The following is a 23,182-nucleotide window of genomic DNA, read 5'->3' on the forward strand; positions in this document are numbered from 1 at the left end:
TCATAATTTTCATAACCTTCACCGTGTCTGTAGTTACATCTCCTTTTACAATCCTAATGTTATTTTCCTATGCTTTCTACTTCTTACCTATCTTGCCAGATGTGTGTTTGTCTTTTCAAAGAACCATCTTTTGGTTTTATTTGGTTCTCCCTGTTTTCTATTTGATTTTGGCTTTTATTTTTATCTCCCTTTTTAGGGGCAGGGTGGGGACTTATTCTATTATCCATTCTATAACTTCTTAGAAACTTAGCTAATTAATTTCAGCCTTTCTTCTTTTTAGATTAGCATTTACTATAAATTTCCTTCTCTTTACCACTTTTACTGTATCCCACAAGTTTTGATATGTAATATTTTCTATTATCATTCAGTTCTAAATATTAAAAAAAATTTTCCATTGTGATTTTTTTTTCCGACCAAAGGGCTATTCAGAAATATCAAGGTTTATGGTAATTTTAAACTGTCTTTGTTGTTGATATCTAACTTAATGGCACTGTGGTCTGGGAACGTGGTCTGCATGACATCAATTCTTTGAAATTTGTGAAGACTTGCTTTGTGGTCTTGCATGTGATGATTTCAGTCATTGCTGCATGTATGCTTGAGAAGAATGTGCTTTTTAAATTACTGAGTGCAGGGTTCTGTATTCATCAAATCCAGTTTGTTTTTGATCAAATCTTCTACAGCTTTACTACATTTCATCTTTTGAAGTAGTAATAACTCAGAGACGCTTGCTGAAATGTCCCACAATGATGGTACATTTTTCAATTTCTCCATGAGGTTGAATTAATTACTGCTTTATATATTATTTAGATTTTTAAGATCAGTTTTGTACAAGTTTAGATTTATCTGTTGGTGAATGAAACGACCAGAATGTATCACTCTAATAATACTTAAGTCTATTTTAATCTGAATTTAAGACAACTAACCACCTTTCTTTTAGTTACTATTTGCTTGCTATTTCTTTTTTCATCCTTTTACTTTCAACCTTGGTGTCTTCATACCTCAGATATTAATATAAGCTGCAATTAACTGGATTTTATTTCATCCAATCCAACAGTCTCTGTTAATAGTCACCTTGTTCCACTTAAATTCGTTATGGTTACTGATATCTTTTGTTTCTACCATTTTAGCTTGGTTTCTATTTGTCTCACTTTCTCTATGTTTCTTTTTTCCTCTTTCTTGCTGTTTCTTGTAATGTGTGTGAGTTCTATTTTGTTTTGTTTTCTTTTGTTTGTACGTTTGTTCATCTGGGAGATTTCATTTTATTGGTTTTTAGTTTGGCTTTGTATTTAAATTGTTTGCTGTTAAACTTTACACAGTATTACTTTTTTTAAAAAAAAATTATTTATTTATTTTTGGCTGCGTTGGGCCTTTGTTGCTGCATGCGGGCTTTCTCTAGCTGTGGCAAGCAGGGGCCACTCTTTGTTGCTGCACGTGGGCCTCTCCTTGTGGTGGCTTCTCTCGTTGCGGAACTCGGGCTCTAGGTTCGCAGGCTTCAGTAGTTGTGGCACACGGGCTCAGTAGTTGTGCCTCGCAGGCTCTAGAATGAAAGCTGTGTAGTTGTGGCTCATGGGCTTAGCTGCTCCGCGGCATGTGGGATCTTCCCGGACCAGGGATAGAACCCGTGTCCCCTGCACTGGCAGGCGGATTCTTAACCACTGTGCCACCACGGAAGTCCTTACCCAGTATTTCTGTATTATTAAAATGGGAGGAATTATTTCCTTTATCAGTATGGTCTGCCATTTTTATCTAGAAGCCTATATATGTATGTACACACACACACACACATTCTCTCTCTCATATACAAGAATTTTTGTGAGACTGATACCCAGAAATGTAATCTTTAGGTCAAAAAGTTATATACTATTTTGAAACTACATTTTAAACTTAATATTTCATGGACACCTTTTCATGTCATTCAATATTTTTCTATAACACTATTATTTAATTGCTCACAATATTTTACTACTGTAAAATTAATCATATTTAAAACTAATTCCCTATTTTTAAACACTAATTTTGCTATAATTTATCACTTCTTATAATTATAAGCAAACTGATGATTAATATTCCTGGGCATACAAGAATGACTTATTTATATTTTTCTTCAGATAAAATCCTACAAGCAGAATTACTGAATACTCTTTAGAGTACATGTACTTTAATATGCTTCAATACCAAAAAAAAAAAAGGGCTTCCCTGGTGGCGCAGTAGTTGAGAGTCCACCTGCCGATACAGGGGACACGGGTTCGTGCCCCGGTCCGGGAGGATCCCACGTGCCGCGGAGCGGCTGGGCCCGTGAGCCGTGGCCGCTGCGCCTGCGCGTCCGGAGCCTGTGCTCCGCAGCGGGAGAGGCCACAGCAGTGAGAGGCCCGCGTACCGCCAAAAAAAAAAAAAAAAAAAAAAAATGCTTCAATACCAAATTTATACTTACAGTGAAAGTTTATGAGAATCTGAGATCTCCAAATGTTTGAAAACTCTGGGTAATATAATTTCTCTTATCTGTGCCTGGTTGTCAGATGGAAGTTTATATCTCATTGTTTAAATTTACATTTTTTCCTTATAAAGTTAAACATTTTTCACATGCTTACAGCTACTTGTTTATCTTTGGTGAATTGTCTAATCCGCTCAGACCACTTTTATTTGGGGTAATTTTTTAATGTAAAAAATGTATTTTACATTTAGGATGGTATGCTTTATACTCGCTGCAAACATTTTGCCCTAGTATATCATTTGCCTTTTAATTTAACGTTTATGTGACTTTTCATGTACAGAAGTTATTTTTCTCTATGCAAATCAATCTTTTCCTTCATAATTTCTGATTTTGGCATCACACTTTAAAAGGCCAGCTACAGGGCTTCCCTGGTGGCGCAGTAGTTGAGAGTCTGCCTGCCAATGCAGGGGGCACAGGTTCGTGTCCCGGGCCAGAAAGATCCCACATGCTGTGGAGCGGCTGGGCCTGTGAGCCATGGCCGCTGCGCCTGCGCGTCCGGAGCCTGTGCTCCGCAACGGGAGAGGCCACGACAGTGAGATGCCCGCGTACCACAAAAAAAAAAAAAAAAAAAAGGCCATCTACAATTCCAACAATATATACACATTTCCTTTTTTCCTTCTGGACTTCCCTTGTTTTAACTTTTACATATGGATCTTTAATTAGGACTGGGGGGAGGTGTAAGATTCGAGGTAGAAACCACACTTGCCTTTTTTCTCCTAATGGTTAATTAGTCGTCCTAACTGATTTATTGGATAATCGATCCTATCTTCTTTATCATATATTAAATTCTTTCAGATACTTGTGTTTGTTTCTAACTGATCAATTCGGCCCCATTGATCTCTTTACTTCCTGCATCAGTTCATCTGGGAGATTTCACTTTATTGGTTTTTAGTTTGGCTTTGTATTTAAATTTTTTTGCTGTAGATTTTGACCAGTATTTCTGTATTATTAAAAAGGGAGGAACTATTTCCTTTATCAGTACTGTCTGCCAATTTTTATCTAGAAGCCTATGTATGTATGTAACACACAGGTGCATGTGCGTACACACACACTCTCTCTCATATACAAGAATTTTTGTGACACTGATTCCTAGAAATGTAATCTCTTTCACTCTATGGTACATGGGACATCTTCATATCTCAGATGGCAACTCCTCCCTCAAAACTGAACTTTTGAGGGGGTTTCTTGGCTATTCTCACACAATTATTCTTCCTGATGATATGTGAAGTCATTTTGTCAATCTCCTTCTCCTCTTCCCACCAAAAGCTTTATTTTGATTGAAACCGTGTTATGTTTATATACTCCATCGGGTAAGAATGGATATCTTTTATAGTATCATTTTCCAATCCTAGAACATAAAATGTTTTTCTGTTATTCAAGGCTTCTTTTGTATCCCATAATAAAGTCTATAGTTTTAAAAAATAACAGCTTCATTGAGATATAATTCACATACCATACAATTCACCCATTTATTCACCCATTTAAAGTGTACAATTAAATCATTTTTAGTATATTCACAGTTGCACAATCATCATTGCAGTCCATTTTTAAACATTTTTCCACCACAGCAAAGAAATCCCATACCCATTAGCATTCACTCCCCATTTTCCTCCAATATCCCCGTGCTAGGCAACCACCGATGTGCTTTGTCTCCATGGATTTGCCTATTCTGAACATTTCACATAAATGAAATCATTCAGAATGTGCTCCTTTGTAACTGGCTTCTTTCACCTAGCATAATGTTTTCAAGGTTCATCCATGTTGTAACAATTGTCAGTACCTCATTTCTCTTTATGGTCAAATAATATTCCACTTTGTGAATATGCAACATTTTATTTATCCATTCATCAGCTGATAGACATTTGTGTTGTTTCCACCTTTTGGCTAATAAATAATGCTGCTATAGGTACTTGTACATACGTTTTGGTGTGCACGTTTTCACTTTCCTTTGGTATATACCCAGGAGTGGAATTCCTTGGTCATATGGTAGCTTACCTTTTGAGGACTTGTCAGACTGTTTTCCAAAGCATCTGCACCATTTAACATTCCCACCAGCAGTGTATGTATGAGGGTTCCAAATTCTCCACATTCCTGTCAACATTTGTTATAGTCTTTCTTTTTGATGGGTGTGAAGTGGTATTTCCACTGTGGTTTTGATTTGCCTTTCTCTGATGACTAATGATGTTGAGCGTTTTTTCACATGCTTGTTGGTCATTTATATATCTTCTTTGGAGAATGTCTATTCTTATCTGTTGCTCATTTTTCATTTGGTTTTTATTATTGATTTGTAGGAGTTCTTTATATATTCCAGATTAAAGTCTCTTATCATATATATGATTTGCAAAAATTTTCTCCCATTCTGTGGGTTTTCTTTCATTTTTTAAAAAATATTTATTTATTTATTTATTTGGTTGCACCAGGTCTTAGTTGCAGCAGGTGGGCTCCTTAGTTGCAGCTCCAGGGCTCCTTAGTTGTGGCTCACCAGCTCCTTAGCTATGGCACATGGGCTCCTTAGTTGTGGCATGCATGTGGGATCTAGTTCCCTGACCAGGGATCTAACCTGGGCCCCCTGCATTGGGAGCAGGGAGTCTTATCCACTGTGCCACCAGGGAAGTTCCTGTCTTTTGTTTCTTGGTGGTGCCCTTGAAGCACAAAAGTTTTAAATTTTGATGACGTCCACCTTATCTGTTTTTTCCTTTGGTTGTTTGTGCTTTTGATGTCATATCTTAAAAACCATTGCCTGGTCCAAGGTCATGAAGATTTACACTTATGTTTTCTTACAAGAGTTTTATAGTTTTAACTCTTACATTTAGGTCTTTGATTCCTTTTGAGTTAATTTCCATGTGAAGTGTGAAGTAGGGATTCAGTTTCTTTCTCTTTCTTTCATTCTTTGCTTTTTTTTCTTTCTTTTCTTCTTTTTTTTGGGGGGGGTTATGGGTATCCAATTGTCTTAGCACCATTTTTGAAAAAACAATTCTTTCCCCCTTTGAATTGTTTTGGCACACTCATCAAAAATTGATTGTAAATGTGAGAGTTTATTTCCAGACTCACAATTTTATTCCACTGATATATAAATATATCTGTAGCTTTGTGGTAAGTTTTGAAATCAGGGAGCTTGAGTCCTCCAAATTTTTTCTTCTTTTTCAAGATTGTTTGGGCTATTCTGGGTCTCTTGAATTTCCTATTCTCAGGCTTTTTTGCTGCTGGTATGAATGAGCTCTCCTTTCGATTTGGTCAATGCTGTGTACAGAAAACTACTGAATGTCATATATTTATTTTTATGTCCAGCTACTTTACTCTGCTCTCTCATAAGTTCTAAATGTTCCTCAGTCCATTAGCCAGTGTTTCTCAGCTAGACAATCATATCTTTTGTAAGTAAGCTTGACTCTTCCTTCCCAAGTTTATGTCTCATTTTTCTTCTCATTGTTTTTCCTTGAATTTCAGAATATGGTTGACACTATTCAAAGTGTGACATTCTTGTTTTGCTCCTCGTTTTCATAGGATTGTCTGTTATTAAGGACTATATTATCCATTCCAGGTCATCACTAGGTATCACACTGTCTGTTGAATTGGAATAAATACATTTATCTTCTTGAAAAAGGCTTTTTACTCCCAGTCACTAAGAGTTTTCATCAGGTCGCATCACATTAGGATAATTATATGATTCTTCTCCTGTGTCCTATTCATATGATGAACAATATTAATAAACTCTTAACACTGACAGCCCCCTGTGCCGGCCCCTTGTGTAAACTGTATCTCTTGAGCCAGTAGGAACAAATTAGCTCACACTAACAGGAATAACTCAGGTCTTACTGGTGCAGCTCCCACCTGTATAATATAGAACAGATGTCACAAACTGAAAGTCAGTAGGTCATGTCTGGTTTGGCCTGCAAAGCGGTTTAAAATACCGTTTTGAATTAGTTTCCAGCACTTAAAAATCAGATTTCAGATTAAGAGTTCCAGTTTTTGGTTGCTCTTTACAAACTATAAAATCTGACCACACCAGCCCTGCATTCTCACATGATCACAGTGAGCTGAAGTTGCCCCCCTCGGTGGGGGGTGCTTTAGAGGTCTCCACATTTGCATCCTTGCCACACCCTATCGTCTCCATACTGTATTGTCCCCAGACATCAAGGTCAAGGGTCGGTTGCCATGTTCTGTATTTGTGCAGTAGTTTTTCTTACAACAGAATTGCGTGAAAGTGAAATGTGTCTTGTAATCATGTCTCTAGCAAATGTGGAAAAATAAAAGGGGCCAAGAGGGAGATGTGCTTTGGGAGACATGGGAGCACGCTTATTTCTTGGCAGGAGTGAAGAATATTCCTATAATGTTTAATACACAAAGTGTGCCTTTTGAAAGGATACAATGTGAGATGCCACCAGATAAAAAACTCATAAGAAGAATATGGAAAAGATGTGTAGGGGAAAGAAAACCTTACTGAACTGGAAGAAAAAAAAAAAAAGGACTGAGATGTCAATAGGGTTTGTTTCAGGAGGCACAGAGCATCAACAATACTATTGTGAAATGCCGTTATCTAGTAAATGAACACCATCTCCCCAGTTCTGTCCCTGAGTCTGAGCTGTTTGGCTCTTGGCGACATTTGAGTGTCTGACCCCTGCTCCAGTCCTGGCTGGCTGTAGTTCTAAGTCCTGGAAAACAGGTGTCAGGTGCTGATCATATCTCCCAGTTGGTCTGCCCTCTTGGGACAGGGAGACACAGGTGGAGCTGAGTGGGAGAGTAGGGGTGGGGGTGAGGGTAGATAACAGGCGAGCTTAACACCTGGGTCACACGTGCTGGTGGAGAAAGAGAATGTCCACTTTTGATGTGGGATGGGACCAAGTGGTCTTCATGGGATGCTCAGCTCCCTGGTAGCGAACCCTAATGGACCCCTCTGTTTCGGCTTTCCTCCACCTTCAGTTTTAGGAACACCAAAGACACGGAAGGAGGCAAGGATGCCATAACTTCTCTAGCACTCTCTGTAGCTTTCCAAGTGCTCTCAGAATCCACCACGTCAATCTGGCACACGCCATGTCATTCTCACTACTCAGTTCCTGCTTCCCGAGCCGTTCTACCCCTTCTTCCCTACTTGGCCACGTATGGGCTGTCTCCATCTTCCCCCTTCTCCTTGTTTTGTGGTGGAAAAAGTAAGGACAGGGGAGACCAGAGTCCTTGGCCACCCTTCTCAAGTTGTACGACCTCGGGCACATCCTCTCACAGCCTTTGTGGCTCTGGTTCCTTATTTGTAAAATGCTGGGTGTGAGGGTCGGGTGGTGGATGAGGAGTAGAAATACTAGATGGTTCTGGGCGACTTCCCATCTCTAATTGTAGGCTGGAACCAATTCTCTGCGTTCATCCAAGAGTACTTTCTGTTTCTACGTTTTTGGGGAAGTTGCTTTTTCTTGGTATTTTGCGAGTCAGGGAAAGAAAAATCATTGGCGTTCACATCTCTCAACGCCTCAGGTAGGGCTGTGGCTTCTGACCAACAGTAACGGCTGATCTTGTGGCCGATTTTGAATGCCTCTAACAGATATTGTGACACAGAGTCCCGTTCAAGAGTGGAAATGGAAATTCCAGCCTTGCCCTTTGCGAACTCTGACATAAACTGCGATTCTTTCGTTGCCAGGGCTGTCAGCACAGTAGCCAACCTTCTCATTCCCAGTTTGCAATGAGAAAACGGAGGCACGGGGAAGTGCAGTGACTTCCGGGATCCCTCGAAGAGTTCTTTCAGCTCCGGTAAAACCACGTCTGCCGCGTGGCCTGTGAGGAGAAAGGGGGCGGCCAGAAAAGGGCCTCGACTCTGGAGACTACCCCAACCCGCCTTCAGGAGCCGAGAAATGGCTAAGTCACAGCCACTGGTGGTGGAAGGTGAGAAAGTCAGACCAGAGGCTGGAGCAGCAGTGCGCAAAGTCTGGATCGGCTGGTATTTCTAGAAAGGTTTGTAAAGAAGGGTGAGGGTCACGGCACCCGTCTGCACAGCAGGGGTGCAGGCATTTTAAATGTTAACAGCACCCAGAAAATAGAAGTAAGAGGAGGAAGTGGGGCGCTCGGTCGCAGTGAGAGAAGGAAGCAGCTCGTCGGAGCTTCCCCTTTCTCCTCCTTCCCCGAAGCCCTCACCCCAGGCCCCTCTCCTGCTCCGCCCACCCATCCAGCCCCGGCCAAAGCCGCGCTTCCGCTCCCCCGGCCTCACCTCACCTCATTCCTGGGGGGGTCGCTGGTGCTAGCTGCTGGTGACCCTTCTGCCGTGCCCGCCCCCGGCCAGGGCTGTTCCTTCCGAGGGCAGACGGGCTCAGAGCTGGGGCTGCTTCTCAGGCGCGCGGCGGGCTCGGGCCAGACTCCGAGGACGCTTGGGTCAGGCCGGTGCCTCGCCGACGCTTCCCGGTCACCAGGTGGCGCTAGAGGCCGGCTGGGCGGCCAGCCCCGCCCCGCTCGCGTCCCGAGCAGGCCCCGCCCCGGCGTGGCCCCGCCCCCGCCCCCAGCCCGCCGTCGGAGCGGAGCCCGGATAGATGCTGGGTCCTACCGCGCGCGTCTCCAGCTCGGGCGTGGTGGTCCCGACCGTACCCGGAGTCGCAGGGAGTCGCCGCTGGAGAGGGGCTCGGCGCCCAGCGGGGACTGCAGGTGTGTGGCCGGGGCGCGGGGGCGCGGAGGGCACGCGTGGGGGCCCGAGGCGGAGACAGAGTTGCCCGCGGACCGTCGGGGAGCCGTGCGCCCTAAGCGCATCAGCTGCAGCGGGTGGGCTGGACAGAGCCTGCTGTCTTCTGGCTCCGTGAATAGGGCCCACTGCCGGGGACGGGATCCGCATGCACACACGCGTGCCCAGTAATCCCGAAGATAGAAGGGCGTTTCGGCGACTGTCCATCCTTATCTAAGTAGACACTGCTGGCCGTGTCTGTGCGGTCCGAGCGTGGCCGCGGCCTTCTACTGCCTCTTTTTTAGGCCGCCCTTTGTCGTGGGGTCAAAGAGTCTGCCCTCCCGTCTGGGAGCTCTCTCGGTGAGCCTTGGCATCAGGGGTCCTTAGCCACCAGGACCTCTAGCCAGCGTGGGTCCCCAGACAGTGGCTGCTGTCAGCGGATTCGTGTTTACACCCCGGGTGTCCCTGTGTGACTCGCGTGTGTGCGTGTGTGTGCGCGTGGGCGTGCGTGCTGGCCTATCCCAGGCCTGGGGTAAATAAGCAAGAAGTTCAGGTCAGTAGGAGGAAGGAGATTGTTCAGAGGGAAAAGGAAGGCGAGATGAAAGCAGCAGGATGTGGTATCAAGTGAGTTACAAGCCTCCTGCAGAGAGGAGGAGTGGGTTTAGGCGAAATGAGGGCCAGAAGTAGGCCAGGTCTGCCTCCAGGGTCCTGTCTGGATCCCCTTCTCTTCCTGCCTGTGTGGTCGTTCTGTCTTCTCCTTCTCCACACCTCCCTTCCTCCTGGCCTGGGACCACCCAGTAGGGCACTGGTTCCCAGAACTTGTTAAAACACACATTCTCCAGGCACCCCCTACAACACAGCTTTGCAAGGGTGGGGTCTGGAATCTGTATTTTTCTAAAATTTGAATAAGCTCCTGAAGTGATGGGGCTGGTGCCGATGCTTGGGAGCCCTGTGTGGTATGGAAAGGGCTCCAGCCGGGCCCAAGGAGCTGCTCCGTGGGTGTTTGCAGAACAAGGGAGTGGGCGTCTTGTGCTTACCTGCTTCCTCAGTGTGGCCACCCGGTGTGGGTCCAGGAAGACAGTTTCAAACGGTCCAGCTCTCTCTTCCTGCTTCAGGATACCCTCCTCTGCTTTCTGGAGAATAACTAGCTGGGACGCTGGGTAGGGACAGCTCAGGGTCTTTGTATGCTGAGCCTCATTGGGGTTTTAAGACCCCCCTGCCAATCTCTTAGGTGAGGGATGACAAATTATCTTCTCTCCACAAGCTGTAGTGGAAGATCTTCTGCCTCCCCTCCCTGCCATGCACCGCTTTTCATTTCTTTCGAGAAGAATCAAGTGGAAGCTAACTGGGTGAAAAGCATGGGGTTACTGGAAGGGTCGTGATGGGGAGGCTCCACAGTGGAGGCTGCTCTGTATTCCCAGTCGTTGATCACAAGTTTACTGGCTGAGAAGTGGGAGGAGAGCCAGTCGCCTTTGCCTGGGCAGCCCAGCATTGGAGACCCCAGCTTGGGTTCAGACAAGCGCTCAAATAGCGTTGACTTGGTCTTAGTTCAGAGAGGCTCACCCCAAGAAGCCGAGCTGGCCAGCCCTCTGGGACCTCTATGAACCAGAAGGCTTGTCTGGTGCAGTTGTGGGTGGGCTGAAAGCCTGGATCAGCTTCTTAAGAGAGGAAGCTTCTGGAGGGGCAAGATAGGGTGGTCGCCAGCAGCTCAAGGGAGAGGCGTGAAGCTTGAGTTTGGAGCTTCTGGCATAGATGGGGTGGGAGGTGGACAAAGCAAAGACTACATCTGACTTCTGCAAAGGCAACATGAGACACTCCCACAGCAAACATATATTATATATTAGGATATTCCATCAATTGGAAGGTGTACATATTTTTGCTTTTTTAAAACAATTCTGAAATCAAGATGCATCTTACCATCAATGGTATCTTACCATTATAATAGGCAGCAATCTTTCTTTCTTAATGGCACACAAAAGAACGGTGCATCTTACAATTGATGGCGTCTTTATTTTATTTTATTTTATGTACTAAATCAGAGTTTCTAAAACTGTTCCATCTGTCCTGCAAGATGTTCCACGAAAAAGAAGAGGACTCCTGTCTAAAAGTGCATGAAATAGGAAACCCTATTCCTTCCTTAGAGATTTATCAAGCACGCTAGCACACTAAAGTCTGTGAGAAGTCCTATAGTCGAAAACGTGATTTAATTTTTTTTAACATCTTTATTGGAGTATAACTGCTTTACAATGGTGTGTTAGTTTCTGCTGTGTAACAAAGTGAATCAGTTACACATATACATATGTTCCCATATCCCCTCCCTCTTGCGTCTCCCTCCCTCCCACCCCTCTAGGTGGTCACAAAGCACGGAGCTGATCTCCCTGGGCTATGCGGCTGCTTCCCACTAGCTAGCTATTTTACGTTTGCTAGTGTATATATGTCCGTGCCACTCTCTCACTTGGTCCCAGCTTCCCTTTCCCCCTCCCCGTGTCCTCAAGTCCGTTCTCTACGTCTGCGTCTTTATTCCCGTCTTGCCCCTAGGTTCTTCTGATCATTTTTTTTTCTTTTTTCCTTTTTTTTTTAGATTTCACATAGATGTGTTAGCATGCGGTATTTGTTTTTCTCTTTCTGACTTTACTTCACTCTGTATGACAGTCTCTAGGTCCAATTGATGCCATCTTATTCAGTTCTGTCAAACACGATGTGCGTTTTACAGATATGGGGGGATGCTTTCGATGTACACAGGTACACACAGAATTACGTCCTTCTTGTAAGTGAATTTGCACACATCACTTTTTCCAATAGCTCTACCTTCTACACACCAAAACTTTTCATGGTATCCAGTTTTAAAGGAAATCTTTGTAACATGTGCTGCTTGCCTTTGTAAATCTAGCACACAATGTGCGATTTAATAATTTCTTGAAAAGATCAAACGGTTCTACCTGCCGTATTGTACCTTGGGTCTGCTCAGGGCAAAATTTCTGTCATCTTTCTTTTTGTCCTTTCCCCCTTTAGCTATAACTTCATGGTATTGGGCAGTGGGCTAAGTACTTCTCCATTTCCTTTAATCTTCACAGCCACACTCTGAGGTCGCCACAGCTGTTATCTTTATTTCATGTGGGGAGGGGGGAACTGGGGGGGCGAGACCACACTGCTAGGTGGGCTGATGACCAGAGATGACCCAGCCCAAGTGGCAGCCTGTCTGTGCCTGTGGAGAGCATGGCTTGTAGGGCATGACTTTGGGGGCCTGAATCGTGGCCGTCTCCAGGTCTTTTCTGTTTACCTCCAGGCTAGTGGCTGGGAGGTTATGGATAGTTGGGTTATCAGCTAAGTAACTTCCGGATAAGCGAGGTATAGCTGTAGCAAGGTGCAGACGATTGGAGGGTGGGGGCCGCTGAATGGGAAAAAGTGGGTGACTGGTGGCACAGAGCAGACACTGGCTGCTCCTTGCGTCTAGCGGGTCTAGCAGCTGGGGCACATGGCTTTGAGCTTTAGAGATTGTCCTCAGTGGGAGACGCCTGCCTCCAGCCTTCCCCAGCTCCCGGTCCAGCCTCTCTCCTGTTGCCATGGTGATGTAAGGCAACCAATCTGAGCAAGTCACTTTTCAGCTGCAGATCCTTCAGGGCTGCTCTTGCCCTCTGGAGAAGGTCCGTACCCCTTAGCGTGGCTAGCAAGGCCCCCTGCCCCCCCCCAGCCCAGGTCACCGCGTCTGCTTCATCTCCTGAAGCTCGGGCAAACCTCTGTACCTTTGCACGTGTTCTTTCTTCCTTGCACGTTGCCCTTCCCTTCCTCTGCCTGCCCAGTGGACCGTGAATTCATCCTTGGGTGCCCAGCTCCAACCCCATCCTCTTTGAAGTCTTTCCCAGTCCCCTCCTCACTCCATAGCACTGGCCACCCTGTCCTTCCGTCCTCACCGTGCTTTCATGTCCTCCCGGAGCGCTGGCCCGTCTGGCCTGCGGGGTCTGACCAGTGACTCGGTGTCTGGCTCACCAGAGCCACCTGATGCGCAGCCTGGCTGTTCAGCCATCACCACCGCAGGATCCCTGCCCAGGGTCTCTCAGGTGAGAGCGGAAACCCCCCGCGTAGCAACAGGGGAGGATGCGAGTGCAGGGTGGCGTGCGGGGGCAGAAGGGTGGGGTCCAGAGGGAGTGGTGCACTTTTCATTTTCGTGTCCTCCAGAGTCTTGCTGTTGTTGTTGACCTAGGCAAATGAGTCTGTGTGGTTTCCTCGTGGGGGGCAGGGCTGGGGTGTGACGACCAAAGGCAGCTTCCAGGCTTCTGCCTCTTGTGGAGTCAAGGGAGCGCGTTTCTGCCCGGCTCCTTCGCTCCCAGCCCTGTGACCCTGGGTGAGTCCATGTACGTCTCTCTGGGTGTCAGTTTCCCTGTCTCCTTCCAAGTGCACACGAGATGCTTTCCACGGCCCCTTCCTCACCTCCAACGTGCCGTTCCTTGGCTTAGCACTTCTGCACGGAGCACCTTCCGGGTGCCGGGCGTGTGCTGGGCTCTGAGGATCCCGAGGGCGACAGATAATGTTCCCGCCGTCGTGGAACTTAGTCTAGTGGGCAGGACACTAGACACATGTCATGTAATAACAATCGTGACAATGATGGGGTCCTCTGAGAGTACAGAAAGGGAGCGCAGTATAGTTTGGGGGTTAAGGAGAGGCTTCCCTGAAGAAGTCACATTCGAGTTGAGACTCGAGAGATACAAAATAGAAGAAGACAGCAATGCTAATAAAAATAATTCCTAACGCTGAGCAGACACCTGCTAAGCGCTCTTTGGGTGCACCCTCTCAGGTATTCCTTTCGGCATCTCTGTGGGGTATGGGGTCCTCCTCTCCTGCGAGAACCAGGGGAGATAATTCTGGCGCAGACCAGGGGCTCCTCCCCTGTGCCTCATCTCCTCCTTCCTTGCCCCTCCCCCATACGCTAAGGTCTGGCTTCTAAGGCCATAAGCACTGTTAGGGGGTGCCTCCCTTTTCCTTTGCACTGATCGTCGCCAGAGAACGCGTTTCGGTGCTGCTGCCGCCGGGGCTCCCTGCAGGAGTCCCCTGCATTTGTGCTTTTACGTTGGCCATCCACAGAAAACCACCGCGTAGTTCGCTGGCCCTTCATTTTGTCTGTCTTGGAGCTGCTGTCCTTGCAGGGTTAAGCAACCCTGATTTTGTGTGTATCCTCTAAGAAGTCACCTCTTCAGCCTTCACGTCCTTCTTCTTCACCCCAAGTTTTCTTCCCAGGACCACGAGGTCCCTGCGGACGTACCTCTGGCTTTTGGGTCTGAGCATTTGTTCCCAAATGGCTTGGTGGTGTTGACTCTTGTCAGGCAGTTCTCCCCACAGCCGTTTCTATGCAGCCGGGCTGAGGCCACCCACCTCCTCCGTGCATTTTCTGGGTGACATCACATCGCCACCTGCAGCTCTTACGGAAGAGTTTCGAACCCTCTCTCAATAGTGGGCCTCTCTGAAAAACTGATAAAGTGATAGGTCATCTCCTCCACCCCCTACCCACCTGGCAAAAGGCACACGTGCGCACACACACACACACACACACAGGCTCTTGCAAAGTTTTGCAGAAAACCTCAGGGTCTTCTCAGACCTCTGCTGTCCACCACGGAACCCAGGTGAATAGCCTCTGTTCTGGAAAACAGGACTTTCTGTTCACCGATTTCTTTGGCTACCCCCCAGCACAGTGCCACGCAGGAGTCAGCGGGTGTCTGAGGCAGGGTGGGGTGATGATGGGTGGTGAACACGTGCAGTCTGCAGAGGAGGCCACTGGTGACTCCCTGGGGTGATCTCGGGGCTCCGTGCGGGGACCACTCCCGAGCCACGTGCACGCTTTCTGGGTGCATCGTCAAGTCTTGAATTCAGTCCGTTTCCAAGATGATTGAAGAACGTTACTTTGGCTAGTGGTGTCCTTAAAAGAAGCCCTCTGATCCGTCCCCCAACCAGGGAGCTAGATTTAAGGCTCCAGAGAAGCCAGAGACCATGAGACCAGAGAAGGTGCGTGTTTGTGCCTATTCGCACAAATAGACACCGTCCAGGAAGCAGAGAGGCAGCCGCTGCTGTTGTTTTTGCCGCAGATATTCTCATGGCCTCCCGCACGCCCAGACGCTGGCGTGAGCCTGAGGCTTTGTTTCACTGGTGTGGTCACAGCTGTTTAAGAGCCGATGCCTTGAAGTCAAGTGTCACCTGTGAAGGAAGTTTTCTTCAATTCCTCATTTCTAAGGATTTGTTAAAGCATGAATGGAAGTTAGGTTTGTTACAACTTGAAGCCTCTACTAGGAAACTCTTGTATTCTTTCACCTTGAGATAGATTTGCATGACATGTTATAGTATTTATTTATGCTGCTTTGGGTCTTTGTTTCCGCGCGTGGGCTTTTCTCTAGTTGCGGCGAGTGGGGGCCACTCTTCTTCGCGGTGCACGGGCCTCTCACTGTCGCAGCCTCTCTTGTTGCGGAGCACAGGCTCCAGACGCGCAGGTTCCGTAGTTGTGGCTCACAGGCCCAGTTGCTCCGTGGCACGTGGGATCTTCCCGGACCAGGGATCAAACCGGTGTCCCCTGCAGTGGCAGGTGGATTCTTTTTTTTTTTTTGCAGTACGTGGGCCTCTCACTGTTGTGGCCTCTCCCGTTGCGGAGCACAGGCTCCGGACGCGCAGGCTCAGCGGCCACGGCTCATGGGCCCAGCCGCTCCGTGGCATGTGGGCTCCTCCCGGACCGGGGCACGAACCCGTGTCCCCTGCATCGGCAGGCGGACTCTCAACCACTGCGCCACCAGGAAAGCCCTTGTTTTTTTTTGTTTTGTTTTGTTTTTTTAGGCGGATTCTTTAACCACTGCGCCACCAGGGAAGCCCGACATGTTATATTATTAACTTCCTTCTGTTCTGCTTGCACTTCTGGAAGAAACTCTACTTGGTCAAGGAGTTTTGTTCTTTCAGTACAGTGCTGGGTTTGATCTGCTGCGATTCCCTTTAGGATTTTTGCATCTATGCTCACAAGTAAGGTCGGCCTATATTTTCCTTTCCTGTACTGCCGTTGTCAGGTTGTGATGTGCTGGTTTTGTGATGTTCTGGGTTTGGAGGCATCTCATCTCCTCCTGCACCCTGAGGACAGCGTGTAGAGCTGGGAATGATCTGTTCCTTGGAGGTTGGGAGAACAGCTCTGGTCTTAGGTCTTCCACTGCTGGATTCTCGGCTTCCCACCGCCCAAGCCTTCCTCTCCTTTTCTCTCTTCCTCAGTCCTCCCACGTACACACCTAGCACCTCAGCGCTCGCAAGTTGGAACCTGAGAGTCATCTTTGATTCTTGGGCCTCCAACAGTCAGCCAGTAATTCCCATGAGTCCCAACCTTCTCTGCCCTTTGGCTAAGGAAAGGCCCATTTCCACTCTTAGGTGCTTCCATCCATCTGGAGAGCAGTTCAAGGCCAGGTGCTGTGTTCAGTGGGGATGCAGGTAAACCACCGTATACCCAGAGAAAGGTAACCAAGATAGTGATGGCATAATACAAAATGTTTACAGAAGGAGAGATGTTCTTCTCTAAGAAGAGGATGTAAGGGAGAAGTCATATCTATCTTTAGATGTTTGAAGGGCAACATCCTTTGGAAAAGGTGAAGACCTGCCCTGTGGAGGTCATTCTCCAAGAAGGAAAAGGGACTAATGAAGGGAAATTATAAGGAAATAGACCTCAGCTCACCACAAGGAAGATCTTGGAGAAAGTCAGGCCAGATTAACGATGGAATGGGCGGCCTTGTGGTAGTGAGTTCCCCATTGGGAGAAGTATTCAGGGAAAATACATGTCAGATGTAGAAACTAAAGCCATGAGAATGGAGACTGAGCTCACTTCATTTCTAAGAGTTGGTAGTTCTCCAAATCACAGTGGCTGTGTCCTACTGGCTATAGAAAAGTTGGTTGTTCTGAGAACATAATTTGAATTTAAGAAATTCAGTGGCCTTGAATAAACAGATCCCAAAGCTGGGCAGTTCCCTTACAGATCCCACAGCCCTGCTCCACAGCCCGTTTCCCCAGAGCAGGAGGAGCCTGTTGGTGGTTAGAAAGCCAGAGCCGTCCATGGTGAGACCCTGGAACCATGAGTGGACACCAGGATGCTTGCCCATATCCTGTGCTGGAGAAGGGGCTTTTGTGATGGGGGTGGGGCTCTCTTGTTCTTGGCTCCTTCCAACACCTGGTGAAGTCGACTACTTGAGTCACCTTCCTGGGTGGCTGTCGCAGATAAACTCTCAGGGCCAACCTACCCAGCCAGGTTGCGCTGGGAATTAATGGCCTCTTGTTCTTGGGGTTTTCGAGCCAACGTTTTGTGGGCCTTTGCATTTTGCATTCACTTCTGTACTGACATCTTGGGAGTTTCATTTTGAGAAAACCCCAAACTCAGAGCTCTCCTTGGCCTGTTACTGTGCTTAAGAGAAAACAGGCAGCTGTGGTGTGTTGTTCAGGCTCCAGGATGGGGATAGAAGATGAGCTGTCTCATCCTAGCTGTCCCCCACTCACCTCCTTGTTCCCTCTTGGATCAATGGGCTCTGTATTCTGGCATCCCATGAGTTTTCAAAGTCCGCTGTCCAAGAGTACATCAGTAGGAGCTGCTGTGGTGGGCTGAGCAGAGAGGGGACCCGCTCCTTCCTTCCTGGTACCCATGTCATGGGCGGGACTCGCAGAGACTAAAGCCCTTCTGATCAAGGTGGCGCCCTGCCTCCCGCCCTTCCCAGGCTTCTCTACTGGATGGCTTCCTCCAAGGTCCTTGGCGGCCTTGTAATGGCAGATTCCAACGGCCTCCTCCCAATTGCATCTCTCTCTGCAGTTTCCGTAGCATTTGCTGCCCAGCACCCCTTCCGAGAGCCTCTCCCTCACCTTGTGCACCCCCTGGCGGTCCTCTGCACGTTTCGCTTCTGGCCGGCCCTGGATGTGCTTAGCTCCCTCCCCCCAGACCCTTGTCTCCAAGTCCATGCTGGTCATTTTCACCATTTCAACATCCACACACGTCCAGAGCCCAACTCTTCATCCACAGAGCAGGCTTCCTCTCCAGACTTCCCCATTTGGGGGTCTCTAGTGAAACCAGACTCCTGGCCTGGAGACGTTGCAGTCACCTCTGAGTCCTCCTTCCTTCTTCCTGTCCCCACTCTCCAGCCAGCGTTGATGGTGCTTCCTTTCCCCCGGGCTTCTCGCTTCTTCTCATTTCCCCATCGTCCTCCTAGCCACCCCACTCAGCTTGCGTCACCGGCACCGTAGGCCTGCTTAACTCCTTCGTCACCCTACTCAGAAGCCTTTGGTGCCACCCGCCTCCTAGGGAAAGTCCAAAGTCCAAGGTCTTGTGTTCTAGTTTCAAAGCTGAGTCCCCGCTCTTCGTATCTTCTCCGTGAATCCACACCCTCTCCTCCAGCCGGACTGCCTGACTCAGGTCCCCCAAGACCTGATGGGCGTTCTTACCTTTCGCATCCCCCTCCCTGATGAGGAAAAAAACCTCCCAACCATCCTGTTCAGTGCCAACTCCCCACTGCAGGGCCAGCGCCTGGTGGTGTTCAGATCGTGTTCGGTGAATGAATGGTGGCCTGGTACAGCAGCCAGTACAGAGGAGGCCTGGGTCAGCCCCGGTGGCCGATGATTGGGTGTCTGAGATCTTCGTGGGGTTCAGTCATCCTCTGGGGATGCACCCTCCAGGCATCTCCCTGGATCCTGTGGGCGTCTGAAGGGGCAAAGCCCTGTGTCTTTGCGCTCCAGTACGGGCGGGACAAGGCAGATGTCCTCCTCTGAGGGGGCTTCAGACCCCGGAGCCCCTGGCCACCTCCAGCTGCTAAGCCCTGGCTCCTTGGGAACTTCTGTCCCACCCTCCAAGTTACTCAGATTCAAGGCAGCAGCTCTCTTAAGTCAGGGAGCTGGGAAGCCCTGGGGAACTGCCTGGGGACAAGCCACTCCCAGGCTGCTGACCCCGCCTTACAGGAGCCAGGGGAAGTGTCTGTTTGCAACATGGTGTTTACAAGGCCGAGGGGCTTCCTGTCCACCTAGCAGGCCGGCTGTGGGGCAATCGGGAGCTGTGTCTTAAGGGGAGCCGGGCAATGAGATGCTTGGAGGGTTTCTGAGGATTCTTCAGACATCCCAGGGGCGGCCTGGCTGTGCTGACCCTGGAAGACGCCAAGGGCGCAGTGGAACGAGCTCAAGTTTTTAAACTGGGAGAAAATGAAGTATGACGGATCATTATCATTAATTTGCACATTGTCCTTTACAGCTTCTAAAGCACTGTTAACAGTCGCGGCCCTGCTGGTCTAACGTGCAGCCCACCAGAGTGAAAAGCGATTCCCTCGGTCTCTCCCAAGCAGGGATGGGCTTCTTTTTCCTTTCCTTTTTTTTTTTTTTTTTTTTGAAAGGGAGTTATGCTCTGGGGAGGAAAGAAGGCTTTCTGAGGGAAGGAAAGGCCTCCTCAGGAGAGAGAAGGTTTCCATTCTACTTCCGAGTTCATCCAAGGTGGAGAGTGACGCGCCTCTCTGTGCCCAGCTGAGAAATGGGCTGAGACTGGCCCACCCACCAACCTGGAACCAACCGGCATGGCGCCCACAAGAACACAGGCCTGGGTCCAAGGCCCCTGGCTATCTCTGGTTTCCAACATAAGCACCTGGAAAGGTCTGGGAACGTGCCTCATGTTCTCTTGGCTCTGGGGACAGGAATACTCCAGGTTCTCTCTCTAGGGAGTGGGTGATCCAAAGATGGGGCTCATCCTCTTTACATGACTTCTGAGGACCTGAGATTGTTTTCTGTGGTGAACGCTTTCTCTGAACCCATTCGAAAAAAAGAGGCAGAACATGAGCTGCCCCTCCCCCCACCGGGCAGAGGTGCGAGGGACACCTGTGCCACCAACACATTAGCCTGCCGGTCACGGCGCGATGATCCTGGCTTGTGTAGGGAGGTTTGCTGTAAAGGGCAAAGGAAGAAAACAACAAGGGCACGGCCCTCGAAGAATCCGATACTCAGACCTCCTACTTGAAAGCGGCAGAGGTTGGCCCGAGGGCCGGGCTTGAGAAGGGAGGTGAGAAGTTGAGTTGAGCAGGTACTAGCCTTGGGGTGGCATCAGGAGAACACATTTCTGAACAAGTGAGGCTACAGAACTCAGGTGCAAGGCGTGTGAGCTGTTTGGGGGTCGGGAGAGGAGGTCGTTCTAGCAGGCACCTGAGTCAGCTGGAAAAACAAGATGGCAGGGACGTGTGGGAATTGACAGCAGCAAGCCCTCCGTACTGGGCCAAGTGCTGGATGCAATGGATGCAGAAGGAAATACCACCAACTTCCCATTCCCTTTAGCCTCCCTCCCCGGCCCAGGTGCCATCACTGTCCCACATTCTCCCTGAGGTGGGTGTAGAGGCTGAGAATGCCCGTCTTGCCCCAGCCCTCTTCCCTACTGGGTTCCCGTCAAGGCTCCTGTAGAGGGAATGTTGGAGGGACTGGGCTGGCCTCATGGTTGGGTCCAGAGCTTAGTCCTCTCCGAGAGTCCTGTTGCCTCTCCTCCCCTACCCATCCAGTGCTTTTGAAGATGAGATTCCTTCCCATTGACTGCATTACTCCTAAGACCTGCTCGGTAGATGGAGGTGGGAACATTATTATGTTTTCAATTAAAGACTTACTCTTTTAGCGCACCTGTAGGGTTACAACAGAACTGAGAGGAAGGGACAGAGATTTCTGCACATGCATAGCCTCTCCCAGTATCAACATCACTCACCAGAATGGCACTTTTTATTTTTTTAACCAAGGATGAACCTACATTAAAAAAAAAAAAACTTTTATTTTATATTGGAGTATAGTTGATTGACAATGATGTGTTAGTTACAGGTGTACAGCAAAGTGGTTCAGTTATACCCACACAAGTATCCATTCTTTTTCAAATTCTTTTCCCGTTTAGGTTATTACAGAATATTGAGCTGAGTTCCCTGTGCTATACAGTAGGTCCTTGTTGGTTATCTGTTTTAAATATAGTAGTGTGTACCTGTCAATCCCAAACTCCCAGTCTGTTCCCCCCCCCCACGACCCTTTCCCCCTGGTAACCATAAAGAATGAACCTACATTGATGCATCATAATCTTCCAACGTCCATAGTTTACCTTAGGGTTCACTCTTGGTATTATACATTCTATGGGTTTTATAAATGTATAATGACATATATCTATTATTATAGAGTATTGTCAATACACTAAAATTCCTCTGTGCTTTGTCTATTCATCTCTCCCCCTCCCCCTCCCCCAGGAAATCATTGGTCTTTTTATTATCTCCATAGTTTCATTTGGAGGACATAATTTTTCACTAAACTATTTGATCTCGTCTAGGGAGGAAGAGTTTTGTAATACCCATGCTTTATTCTCATGGTACCTTCTTATCAACCCATAAGAGATTATCTCTAATTCATTTACCAAAACAGTACCCTCTCAACCTGAATTGCTTCAGTGCTGGCCAGTTAATCCAGTTTGCTCTGAAGAATGTCTGACCTTTCAATAACTCAGTCACTGCTTCTCCCCACAAAGCGGGATACACAGAGGTGGGCACACCATGTGGGAAATGTATGCTGCTTCTCTAGAGGATGACTTCAGCGTTACAAGGGAATTTTGGGTACATCCTGTAGTCTCTATTTAAGGTCAGACCATAAAACATAGTCTACAGATTTGAGGAAAATCCCACCCACTGTATCTAAATGACACAGTAATGGACAAACAAAAACGTAATTTTGCTTCTTAGGGAACTCAGTGGTGACTGAAATATCTGTTAGTGTATTGGTGTTTGTTATTTCGGAGAGACCCCAAAATGGTAGTGGCTTAAGCAAGATAGAGCTTTATTTCTTCTTCATGTAATAGTCTGAGCATAAGTGGTCCAGACTCTACATGACAGCTTCATAGGCTGGGAACCTATGCTCCTTCTATCTTGTTTTTGTCTCCCTCAACATGTAGCTTTCATCTCACGGTGCATGATGGCTACTCTAGCATTTGCCATCAGATCTGCATTCTAGCGAGCAGGAGGAAGAAAGAGGAAGAAGGCAGCATGCTTATTCCTTTTAAAAGCATGATTTGGAAATTACGCTTATCAACGTCTACTTATATTCCATTGGCCAGAAGGTAATCAGATGGCCGCACTGAGCTACAAGAGAACCTGGGAAATATAATCTAAATTTTCGAAAGATTATATTACTATAGAAGAAGGGAGAATGGCTATGGAAAGACAGTTATGAGTCTCATCCACTTTTGAACTTTACTAGTTTGAGACCTTTCTGAATCTTCACTGGCATATAACGGTTCTTTATCTCTTCTGTTGTGCAGTAGCCTACCTCCTAAGTCCTATTGAACACCGTTAATAAAAAATGGCATCCTGTACCAAAAGGTGGAATCAGCCCAAATGTCTGTCTCCAGACAAATGAGTAGACAGAATGGGATCTGTATGTACAATGGACTGGTATTTAGCCTCAATAAGGAGTGCAGTTCTGATATATGTTATCATATGGATGAACCTTGAGGACGGCATGCTACGTGAAATAAGCCCATCACAAAAAGACAGTGTTGTCTGATTCGACTTCTATGAGGTACCTAGTGTAGCCATGCACATAGCGACAGAAAGTAGAATGGTGGTTACCAGGGTCTGGGGCAAGAGTGAAGTGGGAAACTAGTGTTTAACGGGGACAGAATTTCAGTTTGGGAAGATGAAAAAGTTCTGGAGGTGATGATGGTGGTGATGGTGACACAGCAATGTAAATGTACTTAATGCCACCCAGCTGTCTATTTTGAAATGGTTAAAATGGTAAATTTTATGTTATTTATATTTTACCACAATTTTTACCATGGCGTGCCCTAAAGGATCAAAGGCAGAGTTCTCCGGCATTTTAGGAGAGGTGACCCCCAGATGAAGACCCTTGGCTCTCTTTTTTGTTTGTTTTTGTTTTTGGCGGTATGCGGGCCTCTCGCTGTCGCGGCCTCTCTCGTTGCGGAGCACAGGCTCTGGACGCGCAGGCGCAGTGGCCATGGCTCACGGGCCCAGCCGCCCCGCGGCATTGTGGGATCTTCCCGGACCGGGGCACGAACCCGCGTCCCCCGCATCGGCAGG

General features: G+C 47.7%; 1 protein-coding gene across 10 annotated transcripts in view; it reads left to right on the forward strand.

Annotated features, from left to right (window-relative positions):
• Window positions 1–7,937: 7,937 nt before the first annotated feature.
• PIK3R5 (phosphoinositide-3-kinase regulatory subunit 5) overlaps window positions 7,938–23,182 on the forward strand; it is a 70,934-nt gene continuing 55,689 nt past the window's right edge. For 4 of the 10 annotated variants that reach the window (XM_067021812.1, XM_067021814.1, XM_067021813.1 and 1 more), the window contains exon 1: window positions 8,977–9,106. In XM_067021812.1, the coding sequence (XP_066877913.1) occupies window positions 8,995–9,106 (112 nt within the window). In that variant the 5' untranslated portion in view covers window positions 8,977–8,994. Of the gene's footprint in view, window positions 7,952–8,114; window positions 8,426–8,976; window positions 9,107–13,113; window positions 13,178–23,182 lie in introns of those variants that run through there. The other 6 variants (XM_067021816.1, XM_059047502.2, XM_059047503.2 and 3 more) reach the window with 3 other exon arrangements.

This window comes from Kogia breviceps, chromosome 19 (assembly GCF_026419965.1).
Source record: "Kogia breviceps isolate mKogBre1 chromosome 19, mKogBre1 haplotype 1, whole genome shotgun sequence".
NCBI lineage: Eukaryota > Metazoa > Chordata > Mammalia > Artiodactyla > Physeteridae > Kogia > Kogia breviceps.